We start from the raw sequence: 17,630 nt of genomic DNA on the forward strand, positions 1-17,630 counted from the left end.
TGTTGAAAATTTAAGCCAAACCCGGGGACTTCTTGCTGAGAATCTGGCTTACAGTAATGAAGGCCTGAATTCCATAAGATGCTGAATGCAGGGAGCCCACTGGTATGAATGAGAGTTCAGAGTTTGGGGGAACTGGCAGAATCAGTCCTCCTAAACTGTACAGTATTAAACGATTCCATGCTATTGGCTCTCCATTTCCCCTCTAAATATTAATAATACTAATGACAATAGTAGCAGGAAGCCTAGGGTGAGTGATCCCCAACAAATGTACCAGAAACATTTAATAACGGTTCCATAGATTGGGGCTGTGGATGGTCGTTTAAGCAGAAACAGAACGTATCTTTTAGACGCCATCTACCTCAAACCCCCTCATTCCTCTGTTTTATCTGAAAATGTATCATCCTATAACCTTTCTAAAAAAGACATAAACACTTCAGTTACATATATTTTGATTGTTCCATGACAGTTTACTGGAGGCAGAGCAATGACAGATTTCTTCATTGTCTTTTTTGCCAAAATTTGTCCTTTAAGTCATTTTTGTTGACTGCCCCTTTTAGCAGCTCACCTCACAATGAGAGAGGAGACAATTAATGGGAGGGTGATTTATCACTGCCAAAAACTGTCAAGGACTTCTTATGTAGCTAGAGAAAAAGCAATTTCACATTATGGCATTTCATTCCGAATACATTGTATTTACAGCTCACAGTTTTATTTTCAGAGCCTATTATCAGGTGAAACAGTTGCATCTGAAATGTTGTTTGTGACATAGGTGACCTGTTAGGATTTGATAAGTATTTACGCCAGAGCACAAGGGGCTCACACATCTGCTGTTGGCAGAAGCAATGGAAAAAAATAACCTGGAAATGAGGCGTTTGATTTTTCTGGTTCCTACACTCGAGCATCTGTTGCTATAATTAAGTGGCATTCAGTAATTGCAGAGCAATGGTGAAATAAACATATGCATTCTTGCCAGCTTTTAGGATTTGGTGTCCTTACCGTAGGAGAGACAAGCAAAGTGACTTCAGCAGGAACAAAGGGTTCTGTGACAAAGTTTAAGAATTAACTTTCCTATTGCATAAAAGAAAATCTATGAAGAAGAAGCTGAGGTGGGGGGAGGAAAACGAAAATAGGCATTGGCTGCTTGCCCCAGTATATTTAACCATTTAAATGGCAATTATAATGAATATTTGAGCTACACAGTACAAAGGTAAAAGCAGATACTGAATTGGGAACATGCTAACATTTTCCTGTTGATTATTCATAAGTATGCTGGTAATTTCTGGATGGCATTTTAAATTTTCATTGTGTATACTGCAGAAGGAGCATTTATTAAAGGGGAGGTTTGTAAAGAAGTCTGTTTCTTAAGTCTGATAAATTATTTTTATTTTATTTGTTATCCTGCCCAAGGCAAACCAAGCGACTTACAACCAATAAAATTGGCTGGAAGAGAAGGGCAAAAAACCTTGACATTAAAGACAGCTTTATTCTTGTTTACAGAATGCTTCTATATTGAAAACGCACACCATAAGTACAACATAACTTTGCGTGTTCCTGTATTTGGTCTTATATTTCATCTATAATGTAAGATTTGACTAACAAAACAGTTATTTCCCTGTGAACTAAGCAATTTAGGTCTTAATATGAGGTTGTATCTGATCCACATTCACTGTGAGGCATTAATATCTGCATTAACAACAGTCGTTCCCAAAATGGAGGATTGCCATCAGGGACTTGGAATAATGACCAAGTAGTTGGCTAGCTACCATTATCCATAGTAGTAATTGCCTCACAGCAGTGGGGAATTGAATGCAGGCCCTTTCACCTGTTGATTCATGCTCAAGCATTTCCCCGAGTGATCTTGTCTAGCAAGGATAGCGCCATCAACAATAAGGACAGGATGCTCAGAGATCAGTTCTGGTGGTTGTTGGTGGTGATGCCTGTAACAGTGCAAGGTGTGCTGAACACTACAGGTTAAAGACACATAAAGCTGCCATGATAGTCTAGTAGCACTGATTAGAAAAAGAGAGAGTAGACCTGTGTATGGTGATAGGGGTTTGGGTTCCGAGAGTGAGCGGGGACGGTAAGTAGTGGCACAGCTTGCAACTTCCTGCCCCCGATCTGCTCACATTCAAAGGTAAGTCCAATTTAATTCAGTGTGGTTTAATCCCAAATAAATGGGATTAGGACAACGGCTTTAGTCCAAGAAAAGTGAGTACAGGATGCTAGGAAGGACCAAATTCAAAAAGGCTGTGAATTAGACAAATAAACTGCCCCATTCAGCAGCCTAGGACAAATTAAACCTGTATAGCTCTTAATATTTAGAAAACAGCCATCAACACATTTTAATTGTATCATAAGATGCATGTGCACTTTTATATTTATATAAAATATTATTTGATAGATAAAATGTATAAAATGCTATTTGCATTTTTTTAAAAGCTACACATGCACATTTTGGCATCGTCATTGAAATTGTTTAATGTGTCTGCCTACCCAAGTGATGTCTACATATGTTTATTTGAAATCGTGGTCCTCATGCTAGAGGGGCGCAAAGAGAGAACAGGGGGCAGGTAGCCACATGTTCTACTGAAACCCATAAACTCATATGGCGTGTACAACCCCTCCCCCAACCCCATTAAATGCAATGTGTGGGAATCAATAAGAAGTAGGAAAAGGCAGCTCTAGAAATTCCTAGCTCTGCCTAGTGATGTCCAAAATGGCCACTTGCCAATCACAGCTCTGACTTCAGCCATTGGCTAAAACACTATAGGATGGGAACTGTCAACCAGACTAGTTCATTTCACAGATATCGTTTGAGACAGGGAGAGGTCACATTTTAGAGCTTACATTTTTTGAATTGGAGCATGCAGGATTTTCTTTTAAAGCAAGCTAAAAGTCTGGGACCCCTACTGGTCTTGGACCCTCCTAAAATCTGAACCGCTTGACCTATCTGCTGGTGGCCCTCCCTGGAGATGTTGGAGAATAACTGAGACAATAAGATACTACATAATTTTATTACTCCAGAGCTGGCATTTAATTTGTTTCTGGGTTGATGTTTGGATTATGGGATGATACAAGGAAATTCATTTCTCTCTTAGCCCAGAAGAAGGACAGGACTCCAAATTAGATTTCAACATGACAGAACTTCATTAAAGAGCTACAAAAATTTAAATGCAACATTAAGCCTAAAACCCAAGCAAGTGATCTATTGACCATGCTTATGCTAACCTGTTTTTTTAAGAAAGTGAGGAAAGGGTATACCATTTCAAGGCCTTTTCTCCTCCAACTATAGGCAATTCCATTCAGACTTAGAGGTAGAACCGTGTGAATTTCCCTTCTCCTGGTTAAATTATGTTTGAAACCCCTGATCTGGTACAACCAAATGATGCTGCAAATAGTAGATTGTTTCCTTTCTTATCCATGGTCATTTTTAGGCCCTGAACAAGTATAAGATCGCCTAAACCTTAAATTCCAGTAAATGCTTGTTGATCTCTTTGGAGAAGAACCCATTGTGAGGCATGATATTCAGATAGGACACACACAATTTGTGATAGTTAAAGGGTTACCCAGTATTCAAGCAGGCCTTGCAAGAGCTCCAGTGTGAATTAATCAAAGTCGGTAAATCTCCTAAGCCAGGTATCAAAATATTTCTGCCTTGCCTCTCAAGACTCACAAGGTGGCTAATGACATTTTCAGACAATGAAACAAAATGATAAAGATTTAAAACAGAATGAAAAAATGTAAATGATAAAATAGACTGTGCAGCAGCAGTGATGATGGTACCAGACAGACTCAAATGGGTAGGAAGTTTTAAAAGGCAAAAAGCCCTGCTCTACGCACTGCACCCTTGTTGTGGAATGCTACTGGTGCACTTGAATGTGGTGCCACATACAATAGCCATCAGTTTATTGTACTGCGTTTAGACAACAACAAAAAGTACAGCTGCATCCTCAGTTCTAAAATATCTGTGTCACCTAAACAGTCCTGGTATTTGGGAGATACCTTCCCAAAGAATGGGAGAAATTTGAAAGCCTTTTATGTTATTCTAAAAGTAAATACTGATTTGGAGAAAGTGCTGACGATGATCTCTCCTGTGTGTTTTGGCATAGTCCATAGCAGCTCTGGCAATATAAGTCGCTGCTTTTCTAGCTGGAGGAGTTGTTTGGGGAAGACAATGTGGGATGAAGAGGAAAAGACATAGTGAGCCTTTTTTTTAATTGCCCGGCACATGTTGATTAAATTGAGTTCCTAGATGCAGTTTCACTTTCAAAAAGAAGATACAAGTCCCAGTTTTATTCTTTTTCGCAAGTCTCATGCATCATATGCTTGAGGAACATTTTCGGATCCACAGTGGAAATTTTGTTGTTAACATCATTTAAGTCAATTATATAAGATTGTATATAATTACATTCCTAATTTACATTGATGCCAGTCAAGCTTAAAAGGAGTTTTTAATAGTTAACTGTTGGCCTGGTTTGCACAACACAGTGAGCCAAACTTTGGCTGATTGGGACCGTGCAAATGTGTGAACCCCTGGAGAAGAGCTCACAGCTGCTTTGCTCTTCTCTGGACCTTTTTACTGCCACTGTGCACGGCTCCTAGGTAAGTTTGGCTTAGCAACCATGAACCGCAGCCAGAGTATGGTTGCATGGTCCCTGTAAGCCATTATTTGGCTTACCATGTCATGTCAACCAGGCCAGTATCACGGATGTGAGCAGCATAGTTAAGATAACCTGACTCACTATAAGTTTTCATAATAATAAATGTGTCAAATAATCGTGTGACATGGTCTGGTGACACTGGATAGCTGGCAGGAGTTTGGTTATCATTGGTGGATTCCTATATCATAATTTCTGACCCATGGTGGTATAGAATAGTCTGGTACATATTGCAATCATAGGCCAACAAGAATTTAGCAAGTTTAGTTTATTAGCTTTTATTGCATTTATGCATAATTTTTAAAGAGCAGCCTGAATTTACTATGTACATTCTGGGTGGCTTTGGGGAAGTTGCATGCTGGAACCAGTTTTTACACGATAAATCACACCTCTCCACAAAAGTAGGCATGTCACCGACCAGATACGCCACCGATAATTTATCAGTGAACCTGCAGATCAGCGATGGATTGGGAATTTACTGGACTCCCTTGTGGCTCCAGAGTTTTCTGCAACAGGACAGGTGATGCCATTAGGGATGGGAGAGTAATTCAGTTTGGTTTGCATTTTAATAGGACCCTACTTGATTATCATTTGCCATCTTCTGAACAGGAGCTCTGAGTTGGTTGAGTTCAGTATGTTGAATAGAATCACCTTCTTTGTCTCATTCCTTACCTTTCTTTAAGGGGAAGAAAGATACCACAAACTTCAGGAATTATCCCCATACAAAGAAGATTCATGCTGCTGTCTACTAAAACTTAGCTGAGGCCAAAAAGTAATTTTAATGGAGATTTTTTACAGCAGTTTCCTAACGCTCTTTTGATCACTGTAGTTAGGGCTCAATTCCAAGAGCTAGACATAAAACCAGTGACTAATCCACTGAGTCACCCACACAGTGTTGTATATTGTTAATGATCTGTGCTGCCAGGAATTATAGCATTTTTTTTTGGTTAATATTCCTTATGACAAAGAAACTTTGTGTACACAAAAGACTAATACAACTTTAAGGCATGGTTATGTAAAAATACTGTCAATAAAATACACTGTGATACTGCAGCAACGTCGAATATTTTATTTATGATTGTAATTGACTGCAGAGAGTCTTAAATCACATATATTTTAAGCTAACGACTAATATTCTAACTTTGGTTGGTTAATGTTTGCAGGGCACTTACAGATGCTAGAATAATCTCTAATGTTTTTGCTCAATCTGCTCTGGAGATGGATGAAATAAATAGTTTAAACTAATTAATGTAACACCAGCTGTTACAAGTGCTTGGCAGACGTCTGTGAGTTTTGATGGGCAGAGAGCGGCTGTTGTACTTGACTTTATTTTAGTACAATGTTGATCACAGTGTAAGCTGGAATAAACGACGAGCCAACGGAAGGAACAGAGGATAAATTTCTCTGTAATGCAAAACAAATATTGCCCTTTTCCGGAAAGCAATTTTTCAGCTATTGAGGGAGTATCAGACCGATCCTTATTATGTCATGTGTGTTCCAACAGCCAACACACTAAACTTGTACAGTTTTAGGGTGCAATAAACCAAAACTCCATCCTTCTTAACTCCCTTATTTGAATTGGTATATGGGAGCAACGTTCAGTAAATTGCAACATTCATGTGCTTTTTACATAGCATTGTATGCTGTTGTGCTGAAACATGATTTTAAAAGTTTAATTGATTTTTGTTTGAAGGTTATTTCTATTAATTACTTTTTATTAATGACAATAATGCAGGCATAGCATAAATTTTTATTTTGAAATATAATGTATATTGGTTTTTAAAAAGCCTATCTTAAATATTTTGGCTTGTGTATTTTTTGTAGTATTATTCTAGAGAATCTGTACTGGTGTGTGATATTTACTAGGGAATGCTTCACTGTAGGATATTTGTGATGTGGTATGTCTCATTGATCCTATTTCAATTTAAAATAGTAAAGAAGCATTTGAAAGAAATGTCCCCAATCTATGAATAAAAGCAATATCAACGCAATCAATACTGAATAATTACTACAGATAACGAAAGTTACCTTCTAAAGATTTGAGTGTAGAGTGCTTTTCAATGGCAAAAAACAACCCCACAACCCATGACTGTTATCTCTCTATATGTGCCAGCATTAAGATAGCAGTGTCATTGTACAGGTTGTTACCCTGTGAATATATCTAATAAGTTATTATCGTGTGCCGAGCAGATGGCAAGTGTGCTCCTGGAAGAATTGATGGATGGGATATGATGTCATCAATGAGATGACATGGTTCACAAGACACTTGACCTCCAAGAAGAAGTTCTAACTGGTTAGAATTCTAAATGGTGAACTTTAGTGACACTGGCTAAATGGGAAATAAGTGCAATTTGTATTTCTTTATGGTAGTGTTTACCCCCTTCACTGAACTCCACATAATGGGATTTGGTCCCAGAAGATTTCGAGATATTGTTGGAAGGTTTCACCCTGTAACCTTCAAAGGATTTCAAATACAAATGTAAACTTCAACAGAAGAATCACAACAAATACTATTTCTCAAGTCAGATTCCAATGTGGGCTTTTTTTCCAGAAACATTTTTTTTAAATGTAATAACATGGTCCCAAAGAGCGTAAGTCTTTAGCTTATGTCTTAAGTAGAATCTATAAATCTGTAAACATACACCTAAACTTTTCGTGACTAAGGATGAAACCTGATAAGTAGCATTTACTTTGGAGTAAATATGCAAGGGATTGCATTGTGAAATCACTAGTAAATTCTGAGGGCTGAAAAGAATATGATATTGCTTACAATATCACATATTTGAACTCATTATGGAAATAAATGATTACAGCACTTGTTTGTGTGTGCTCACTTTGAACTATCCATTCGATGTGTCATTGGTTCCTACTGTTTTGAAAGCTTTTTGACTGTTTAGGAAGCTGAATTGAAGTACTAATACAGTACCACAAAAGGAAGGGTGTAGCTGGAGGGTGGGAAGGACAAAAAAAATCTTAAGGATTCAGATGATCTAAATGCTGTGAACTGAAAAGAATCAATTTAAGATCTTAGCATCTTTGTACAGAATTCTTTGGGGAATTTCCCCCTTGTAAATCTCGTAGTTCCACTTTTTACACAATGCTGCAGGTGCAGTAAAAGTTTTATAAACACGATGTTATAAATTGCTCCCATCTTTGGCTGTAGGACTCCTATCTGTAAGTAAAGTGCTTAGGAGTCCTAAATTACTTTAAAATGACAGCAGGGCTTAGGTTGACTTGCAAACGCTATAACAATGAATTAATTTTACAGCAATTACTATGGTAATATGGATTATAATTTAAATTCACAGTCATCTTTTTTGTGAGGGGGATGCAGGAGATTACGTGAAAGCTTTGCTTTAGTTTTGCTTAGCATGTTGTGTTCTTTGTATTTGTGTGTGTTGTGCACTACTATCCTATAGAATTTCCTGGAAATTATTCATTTGTGCAAAAGAATCAAGTGTTGGTGATTTAGGTTGTTCTCTTAAGCCTTCAGTGCTCAGTTTCTCTTTCTTAGCCAAGGTAGCAGTGAGGGAGGCATGAAGAACTGGTCTGCTTTGAATAAAAGGACATCCATCAGTAAGATAATACTAAAGGCAAAATAAACAAGGTCATCTATAACTTGTCCTGCTTTATGGATGCAGACCATGTGTTGGGAACCACGATTGTACAATGTTTGGGGCAACTTGGTGAATGAAAAAGATGAATGCTTGACAATGTTCTAGGCATGGGGAATAGTATGGCAGAATGTATGGAGAATGGAATTGGAAGAAAAGATAGAGCTGCTGTTGAAGTAGCAAGGAAGAAAGGGTATCCTGAGATGCAAGTCAGAGGTGGAAAGCTGGATGGCGTATATACTAAGGCTACCAGACATCCCTGTTTCCCAGGGACAGTCCCTGGATTTACAAATCAGTCCCCTGACAAAATCCTATCATTCCTACTGAAGTTGAAAAGTGTCCTTGGATTCACTGAAAAACATCTGGTAACCTTAGTATATACACTGACACAGCGTTTTGACACCTCTCATTTAAGGGTTTGGGAAGCAAAGAGACGTCATGGGGTCAAACAACAGGAGATAGTCTGAACAGACAGAGTGTATAAGCAGCAGGGGTATTTTGAATCAACTTGAAAGGGGGGAAATAGCAGAAGAGAGGAGCATTCAACAAGGCAGTCACAATAGTCTAAACAAAAATTGCTCTGACTATGGGAAGGTGTTTAAGAAGGAAGCTACAGAGATATCTATCAGGCTGATTTTATCATGCCTATAATACTATCTCAATGAAAGATTCAGCTACAGATAGGTAGCCGTGTTGGTCTGCCATAGTCAAAACAAAAAAAAATTCTTCCAGTAGCACCTTAAAGACCAACTAAGTTAGTTCTTGGTATGAGCTTTCGTGTGCATGCACACTTCTTCAGATGTTCTGAAGAAGTGTGCATGCACACGAAAGCTCATACCAAGAACTAACTTAGTTGGTCAATGAAAGATGTTAAAGTATGTACTGTATCTCACTGTAGGTCATGCTTTATTCATGGAAGGTCCCAGATTGAATATCCAGGCAGGACTGGTTAAGACGCCTGTCTGAAATTCTGGAGATCCACTCATAGTGAATGCAGCCAAAACTGCACTACTTGTTTGAGTGCATCTTCCTACATTCTTACATCACTTCCTTGAGGTCACAAAAGATTGCTAAATTTGCCACTGGCAATTCTGAGACCAACCTAGGAAGCCACCTGCCCCAAATGCCTCTGGCCGAGATTACCAAACTGCTTATGTCACAGTGGTAGCCTTAATACAACCCAGCACACATTAAATGTGTTTAAAATAATTGAACTAAATAGTCTAATTGTGCCAAGTCTGTGCTCTCTTTATGACTAGGGAGTATAAGGGACTAGTAACAAAGAAATGTTTTAAGCAATACATGAATACAAAGATTCAACTTTTTTTCTGAATAGTGCCATTATGACCTGTTATTCTCTACAAACTGGCTTCTGTAAAGGCTTTTATTTTCTTCTTTCCCTCCTCTCCCTCCTTACCTGGATTGTGGCAGAATCAAATGAGGCTTTAGTGCTATAAGCAATACCAGTATCCCTATCTGGTTGTCATGGTTAAATTAATTTATCAGATGGTCACAGTTCATAGAATAATTCAATGTATTATTAACTTGACAGGTTTGTTTGTTCATTCCACATACCATTTTTTTTGTATTGATTATGTGATGAGACCATTTTGGTATATACCTTTACTAAAAGGGAAGGAGGGAGACTGTGCAGTTTATAAATAGACTTTCTGTGACTCATTCACAAGTAGGGGTGTAAGGATCCAATAAAGTCTGGTCCATCCCAATTCTGCATTGCTCTATCAGTCTTCATTTGCTTTATTAGTTAGTTAAGAGAGTAATCACAGGGATTCTTCGGCCCTGTCGCCAGCCTGGGAGCACAGGCTAGCAGCCTTTAAGCAAGGTAGTCAGATTTTATGGTCTTATTTCCAGGTTGTGTTAACTGCTAAATTTTATACTCTAAATCAATGGATACAAGAACTGTTTACCTTAGGTTATTCAGAATTGAACTGGGAGCGAGGGGTGTGTAGCATAAGTACATTATGTGCAGAGTTGTGAGTGATACAGCCGCTTTCACTCTATAAAATACAGTGGTACCTCGGTTTACGAACAGTCCTGTTTAAGAACTATTCGGTTTACGAACTCCGCAAAACCAGAAGTAGTGTCCCGGTTTGCGAACTTTACCTCAGTCTAAGAACGGAATCCGAACGGTGGAAGGGCACCAGCGGCGGGTGGCCTCATTAGGGAAAGCACACCTTGGTTTAAGAATGGACTTCCAAAATGGATTAAGTTCGTAAACCGAGGTACCACTGTATCTGTACTAAGTACGGAACTTCTGAACTGGCATACATACTCAGGTTTTGGTAAACCTTTTAATAAAAGTGTTAGAATAATGCTGATCTCTGGGAAGAAATTTCTAGGCCTGAAGAATAGGACCTGAGAATACAAGTTTACAGTTCCTGCATTTTGTATGTAACTCGTGGAGGGCACCATCAGAATGTTTGCTGGTGTATTGCAGCAACTATGACTGGATATTCTCTCTCTCTTTCTCTCTCTCTCATATCCAAATATGGGATACTGTTGAGGTTATTTTGGTACCTTGTACAATATATTAAAAATCTGAATATGTAAAGGCATACAGTTGAAAAATCCTGACTTGAAGGCCTGTGTCACAGCAGCAGAAGCAAACACAAACATTGACTTGAATGGAGAATAATTAAATACGGCGTGAAAGATAGAACTAAAACTTGTGTAGCGTTTTTTCAGTGAACATCAAGCATGAAAATACCACTGGAAATTTGCTAATGGAAGTATTTTGTCAGCTTGTTTCAGACATTTGATGAATGCACTTGCCACAAAAATCACATCAGGTATAAAACTGCATACTGATTTCATTTTGAATTTTGTTTATGAACACACTGATTAACATTGCTAGTTCCTTTTAGTTTTGGCATATCTGCGAAAGGCGAATAATAAGAGCAAACAATGAAATGAGCACATCACGCTGAGGTATGTGCTTGTTTGTGGAGGGCTGTGTGAAATAGGAAGGAATTCTCAGGGAAGTTGTTCTCAATGAGACTCACCGGGATGAATGGGAGCTGCGTAAGAGCCCCACTGAGCAAGCCCCATTCATCCCAGTGTTGCTCACAAGAAGAACTTCCCAGTAGATTAATGAACTCTGGCTGTAATCCTAAACATATGTGGGAGCAAGTCCCATTGAATTCAGTGAGACTTAGCTCTGAGTAAACATATTTAGGATTGCACTGTATAGCAGAAAACCTTGAGAGTTCAAGTGCTCATGTGTCCAAGAGAGGAATGGATCTCAGCCTTTTGCACCAAGCTTTGCTTACTATACTCCATGTATTCAGAAAGACATATTGGGTGGGAGTTCCTCCTCACAGGAACCAGGAAGTTGATATAGGGTATCCAAGAGTATGAAGTTAGGCTCAATACTGTTGATAAAAATTATTTGGGATTTGGTTATTTCAGGCCTACACAAATTGTGATCTTCCGAAGCGCCTAGTATGGTTGGCAAACTGTGTTCAGTTATGGCGACTCGGGTTGTAATAGTAAATAAACTTGGGGGAAATGTCCTCAAACACACAAGTCTTGCTTATAGAAGGCCAGGAATGAGACTACAGTGCTTTACTCCTTGGAAGTCATGTTGTATGGATATACACCTTCTAATTTGGATATATATCTAATTTACACTCACGGTTCCTGATACACGCATGGAAACCTGCTTGCTGGTGTGAAGTTCCTCTGGGCTAGGATAACTGTCTTTTAATTGCGTAGACGGTATTGGAGCTAATCCGCAGATTGCAGGTCTCAATTAACAACAGGTTCAGAAGCACAATTCCTATACATTTCAGAATGTCACTCCCTAAATAGTCAGACTTGTTATGCTGTTATAGGGGGCTTTCGTCTTAGCACTTTGTCCATTAAGCTAAGTTGTAACTATATAGGAATTTATGTTAATTAATTAAAACCCATGTTTTCTTTCTGGTATTCAGAAATTAATATTTGCTACGCAGCAGCTTATGTATATTCTAAATATGCCATTTTGATCATTTTTTTTCTACTGAGGTTTGAAACAAAATATTTAACAATTAAGTAAAAACAAAAAAGATCATTTAATATACAAGAGTTTTCACACATTAATATTATATCTTCATCATCTGAGACTTGCAAAATACCAGCTGTTGTACTTGAGGATTTTTTCTCCCTGGGGCTTTGTTTTGGGGCAAATAATTATTCTCTAAGACTGATAATGAAACACATGTCAAAAACCTTACATTTAATATGCACCTAAATCCACAAAAATATGTATATTCCTTATCCTTCACATATAATCTCAAGTACTTAATTACAGTTTAAGGAGAAATCAAAGTGGCACTTAGATTCATACATCATAATATTCTAGCTTTTTGTTTGAAACATTCTTACCAACAAATATTCTCTGTATGAACATGCAAGATTACAAATTCTAGGAGTCTTGAGGGAAGGTGATGTGGTGCTAAGGCCCTGAGTGAGCAGTTCTGCTCTTCCAGTGACAGTTGTTACTCTTTCCAGGTGTCAAATTTAATGTCTGCCTTATGTGATGTGTGTTTTTGATACTACTGCACCTTGATTTCTTTTCGTACTTACAACTTACAGATTTTATATATATATAATAATGTTGCATCGTCACTTCTCCAAATAAAATGCAAGCCCACAACTTAATGTGCATTTAACATGTGCTAAATGCATGCTCCCACAACAAATCACAGAACAATGCTACTGCCCTAATCTCTTTCGCCAGCACATCTCTGCATTCAGCCGTTATACTGTATACATCAAGAATAAAGAACAATCCATACAGCTGTTTTCCACCTGCTCATACCCTCCAACGTTTTTCGAATGAAAATAGGGATGTCCATTCTTGACTTTGTGCATTAGGGATCAACTATTATAATATCAAACAGTTGTTGGCTTCCAAAATAAACATCCCAATTTGCCCCGTTCCTCAATTAGCCTTCTGAGAGGAGAGGACTTAGAAATCCTATCAATGCATTGCTCATGTGTTGGACATAAACACGTGGGCCCATGTTTTTAGCCCCAGCCCAACATTATCCCTTTCCCCCCAGTAGCCACATGGTATGCATGGTTGTGTGAGGAGAAATCCCAATGTTCAAGCTCCTGCTCACAAATGACCAGGCGAAGCCCTTGCTTGAGAGGAGGAGCTGAGGTCTCAGGCTTTCTGCTCACTTCCCCCCAGTGGTTGCTGGAGAAGAAAGATGTCAGTGGTAGGAGGTGTGGCAGAAATGCGTGAATAGGGTTATAGCAGAAATGTGTGTTGTCCCTTGGATGGGTTTGTTCAAAGAGGTTTGGGCCTTGAGCCATTCACTTTGACATAATGTTAACAACATTGTAATGGAGAGCTCTTGGACATATTTTGAAGTACTTTAATGCTACTGTGATCTATGGTTGTGTTTTAATTGGCTAATATTTACAGTATGTGTTGTTATTCCCTTTAAAGCCTTTCCCCCCCCCTCCCTTGGTCATAGCTTATCTCACATCGCCAAATATCCACTCTTCCTGTGTATGATATGTACATTTGTTTTGCTTCAAATACAGTCACATTCAAAGTTTATTTCACATGGGACGTAAAGAAAACAAAGTCACTTTATGTCAGATTATTTTTCCTTAAATTAAACATTCATTAAAATAAGTTCAGCTTGAGTTCAAGTCTCTTATTTCTCCACTGTGGTTCAATGAAACCACTGTTAATCAGTAAAAATGGTGTTTAGTCACTGGAATGAATGCAATTCAGTACCATTTTAGGAATGCTTAGGTTATTTTTTGCTTCTGATTGGAGGAAAGAATGTAAGAGAACCTTCATAAGCATTGCAGTGAATGTAGCAGAAATGTTTAAAGTTACTAACAATTATGTACTAGTTTAAAGGCTTGTATATACTTGTAGGGTTAACACAAAGCACTAAACCGTGGTTTAGCATGATGTGCATGAGTCCTTGTGGGTTCAAGTGCTTCCATTTCCTTCAAGATGGTGAATAAACCAGGATTCAGCTTCTCCTGGCTCAACCTTACATGTGAACCAGGAATTGTGATTTACAATAAACTCTAGTTTGTTTCAGCAAGCCAGCTTCACAACCTATGGCTTGATGTTGGTCTTCAGTGAAAGGGTGGAGGTGGGGTGTGAGCCAGGCACTTTGCACAGGCCCCTTTCTGCTCATTCATTTAGTGTTAAACTATGGCTTCTCGCTACATGTGTATGTAGTCATTGTCAAAGTGAAGCAAGTATTTTGCAGGAGGATTCAAAGCATGCTGGGGAAAAGCAGGTTTGTGCAATTAAAGCGCTCTGTCACCTTAGCACAACAAACTAATTTTTACAAAGAAATTGACTGTTTGCAGGTAGGAAAGTGAGAGGAGAATACATTGGAAAATGTGGGACAAATTTATTAATGGGAAAATGCGTAAGCATGCTGCAAGCAAATCTGAATGAATGCAAGGTGAATGTTCATTGTAGTATATGAACCCAATAAGCAAAACACAGCAAAGGCTCAATAAAGACCAAGCATATCTAACCCCTGTGTAATGTTTGCACAAGCATATCAGGATAAATGCTGAATAAACCCATTGTATGGAGGAGCCTGTAATGAATCTGTGTGAGCATCCAACTTACAGGGTGAGAGATACCACTCTTTCTAATGCATGCCAACGGTATTGTTGCAAAAACATGGCCAGAAAGCAACAACAAGGAGGTACCTGCATGCTTAGGTGATGTATGCTCTAGTACAACAAAATCAGGGCATGGAAGAGGGATTCCAAGAAAGACTTAGAATCCAGTAGTGCAGATGCAGGGCATGCTGGATCCACACTGCTGCTTTGCCTTTACGATCTTTTCAAATCAGAGGCTGTGCGGCAGCTTTCAGTAACCAATGCATAAGTTCCTGCCAGAGGCAGGACAAAAGAATTAGGAATGAAAATGAGAAGAACGAGACAAGGCAACAGGCAGAAGGGGGTGCTGGAAGGAGCAAGGAGGAGACAGTAAAGGATAGACAGATGAGAGTGGTGGAAGTGGAGGCACCTGGGAGGAAGCAGGAGCTGGGAGTAATTGGAGGATGAATAACAGAACAGAGCTTATTCTTGAGCAAGAGAGTTCTTCTTTTCTCCTCCCACAATGGGGCAACTCCTTACCTCCAAAGTTGGCTGGGGGGGGGCACTGGGAGAACCCCCCAGCTTGTTGGGGAGGAGAGGGAGGCAAGCTGCTATGCTTCCCCCCCTTGATTTTTATACAGTGTTGTGCGGTTTTGTCTCATATACAAATCAGGGGCGGGATGCAGGTGGCGCTGTGGGTTAAACCACAGAGCCTAGGACTTGCCGATCAGAAGGTCGGCGGTTCGAATCCCAGCGACGGGGTGAGCTCCCATTGTTCGGTCCCTGCTCCTGCCCACCTAGCAGTTCGAAGGCACGTCAAAGTGCAAGTAGATAAATAGGTACCGCTCCAGCAGGAAGGTAAACGGCGTTTCCGTGCGCTGCTCTGGTTCGCCAGAAGTGGCTTAGTCATGCTGGCCACATGACCTGGAAGCTGTACGCCGGCTCCCTCGGCCAATAAAGCGACAAATGGACCTAATGGTCAGGGGTCCCTTTACCTTTACTTTACAAATCAGAGGCATATGCAGCAACATTTTCCAAAGCCTTTCTTTAGATTGTGGAAGAGAGACAAGGCAACTGCAATATTATGATGAAGTATATAGAAAACCTCCCAAGTTGCCAGTGGACCTTACATACACATAGAGTGGAGAAAAAATATGTTAAATGTGTTACTTTCTAAGAGCAATCAAAATACGTAACTTGGGGGGGGGGGGGTTGGGGTTTTTTTGTTTTTAACACTCAGTCTTAATACAGATTCCAGTGGAAATATTGGCGTGTATAGTAGCACCTGCATAAATGTTCTCACTCAATAGATGATTGGCACTTTCGGAACGAGGAGAGTGGGAGAGATATCTGGAAATGATTCCCCAACGTCCAGCATAGTTGTTGGAGCTGACAGCAGCATCCATCTATCCAGCAACGTGTGTACAGGACCACTGGGTGCGTGTCCCCATAGCTGCTTGCCCCCTTTATGTGTGTGTGTGTGTCCATAGAAGTTTATTTTTACATGCACTTCCTAAATCAAGGAGATGGTTGATTATGGGTTAACTAATTGAGAATCATCTTCGCATAAAACACACTGCTGCAATATAAAATATGTATCATCCTCGGAAATATTCTATTGTCAATCCAAATAGTGCACAGACTAAAATGAGATAATTGGGAAGGTACCCATAAAGTCAGCCTAAATATATTATCACAAGTATATGTGAGATAATATTTGTTTTAAAAAGATTCTATGGCACTGTAAACTCAGTCTCATTAGAGACTGCATTTAAAAGGCTTATAAAGTTACTCATTAATGTTATCTTGTTGTATCTCCACAGCTTTTTCATTAAAGAAAATTCAGCAGAAAGCATTTTCTCCTGATAGCAGGAACCAATTTGCAATAAATGTTCTGGAAACCACTAGGGAAGCCATTACTGAGGTCTAATAAAAACAGACAAGCGTAACTTGTTCTATATTTTTGTTTCAATCACATACAGATGAGACCCCGCTCTCCACACCAACCGCAAGAGACAGCCTTGACAAACTTTCGCTAACTGGGCATGGGCAGCCGCTACCTCCAGGTTTTCCATCTCCTTTTCTATTTCCTGATGGATTGTCCTCCATAGAAACCCTTCTGACTAACATCCAGGTAGGCCTTCCTTGCAGATCAGTGTAAAAGAATACAGATAAAACAGTCAGCGAACTGTCGACATTAATACAATCAGCTGAGCTTTAACTAGTTCATAAGACTGTGGAAAATTCTTTCAGGAATTTAAAGTATTAAAGGCAGCACAGTAATCAAATGAGTTTATAAAACCATCTAAATGCAGTACATAAAATACGGCTTATAATGCTGAACTGATGCAGAGTTAGATGAAAGTGGCTCCAGTATTTTATCTAAAATGCTTTTTCTATTACGCAGTAATGATTTGTAGTGATCTGTTTAACTTTCTTGATGGTGCTAAATAGAGAAAACCTGCTAAAATAAATAGTTATTTTAAACTGAATTAATGCCAAGGTGGAAATGACATGTTAATCTATGGAAAATATGCCTTAATATAAAAGACATTAATAAGAAAAGCATTTCTGTTACAAATAAGCTCATTTCAGTACTATCTTCAAAGAATAGACTTCAAAGGGCATTACAAAATTTTCTGCAGATTTCCTTTGCAGCAGTCAGCTTGTCTATTGTATGTATACTGCAGTCTGACTTGAACATTATTCAGGGTTTTGACTAGCATATTACAGGGCATGCTAGTATGGTTGAGATTAGGTG

The 17,630-nt window shown here is 39.0% G+C and overlaps 1 protein-coding gene across 7 annotated transcripts in view; it reads left to right on the plus strand.

Annotated features, from left to right (window-relative positions):
• DACH1 (dachshund family transcription factor 1) overlaps positions 1–17,630 on the plus strand; it is a 344,361-nt gene that overhangs the window by 280,704 nt on the left and 46,027 nt on the right. For all 7 annotated transcript variants that reach the window (XM_028728383.2, XM_077927779.1, XM_077927781.1 and 4 more), the window contains one exon: positions 16,852–17,003. In XM_028728383.2, the coding sequence (XP_028584216.2) occupies positions 16,852–17,003 (152 nt within the window). The remainder of the gene's footprint in view (positions 1–16,851; positions 17,004–17,630) is intronic.

This window comes from Podarcis muralis, chromosome 4 (genome assembly GCF_964188315.1).
Source record: "Podarcis muralis chromosome 4, rPodMur119.hap1.1, whole genome shotgun sequence".
Classification (NCBI taxonomy): domain Eukaryota; kingdom Metazoa; phylum Chordata; class Lepidosauria; order Squamata; family Lacertidae; genus Podarcis; species Podarcis muralis.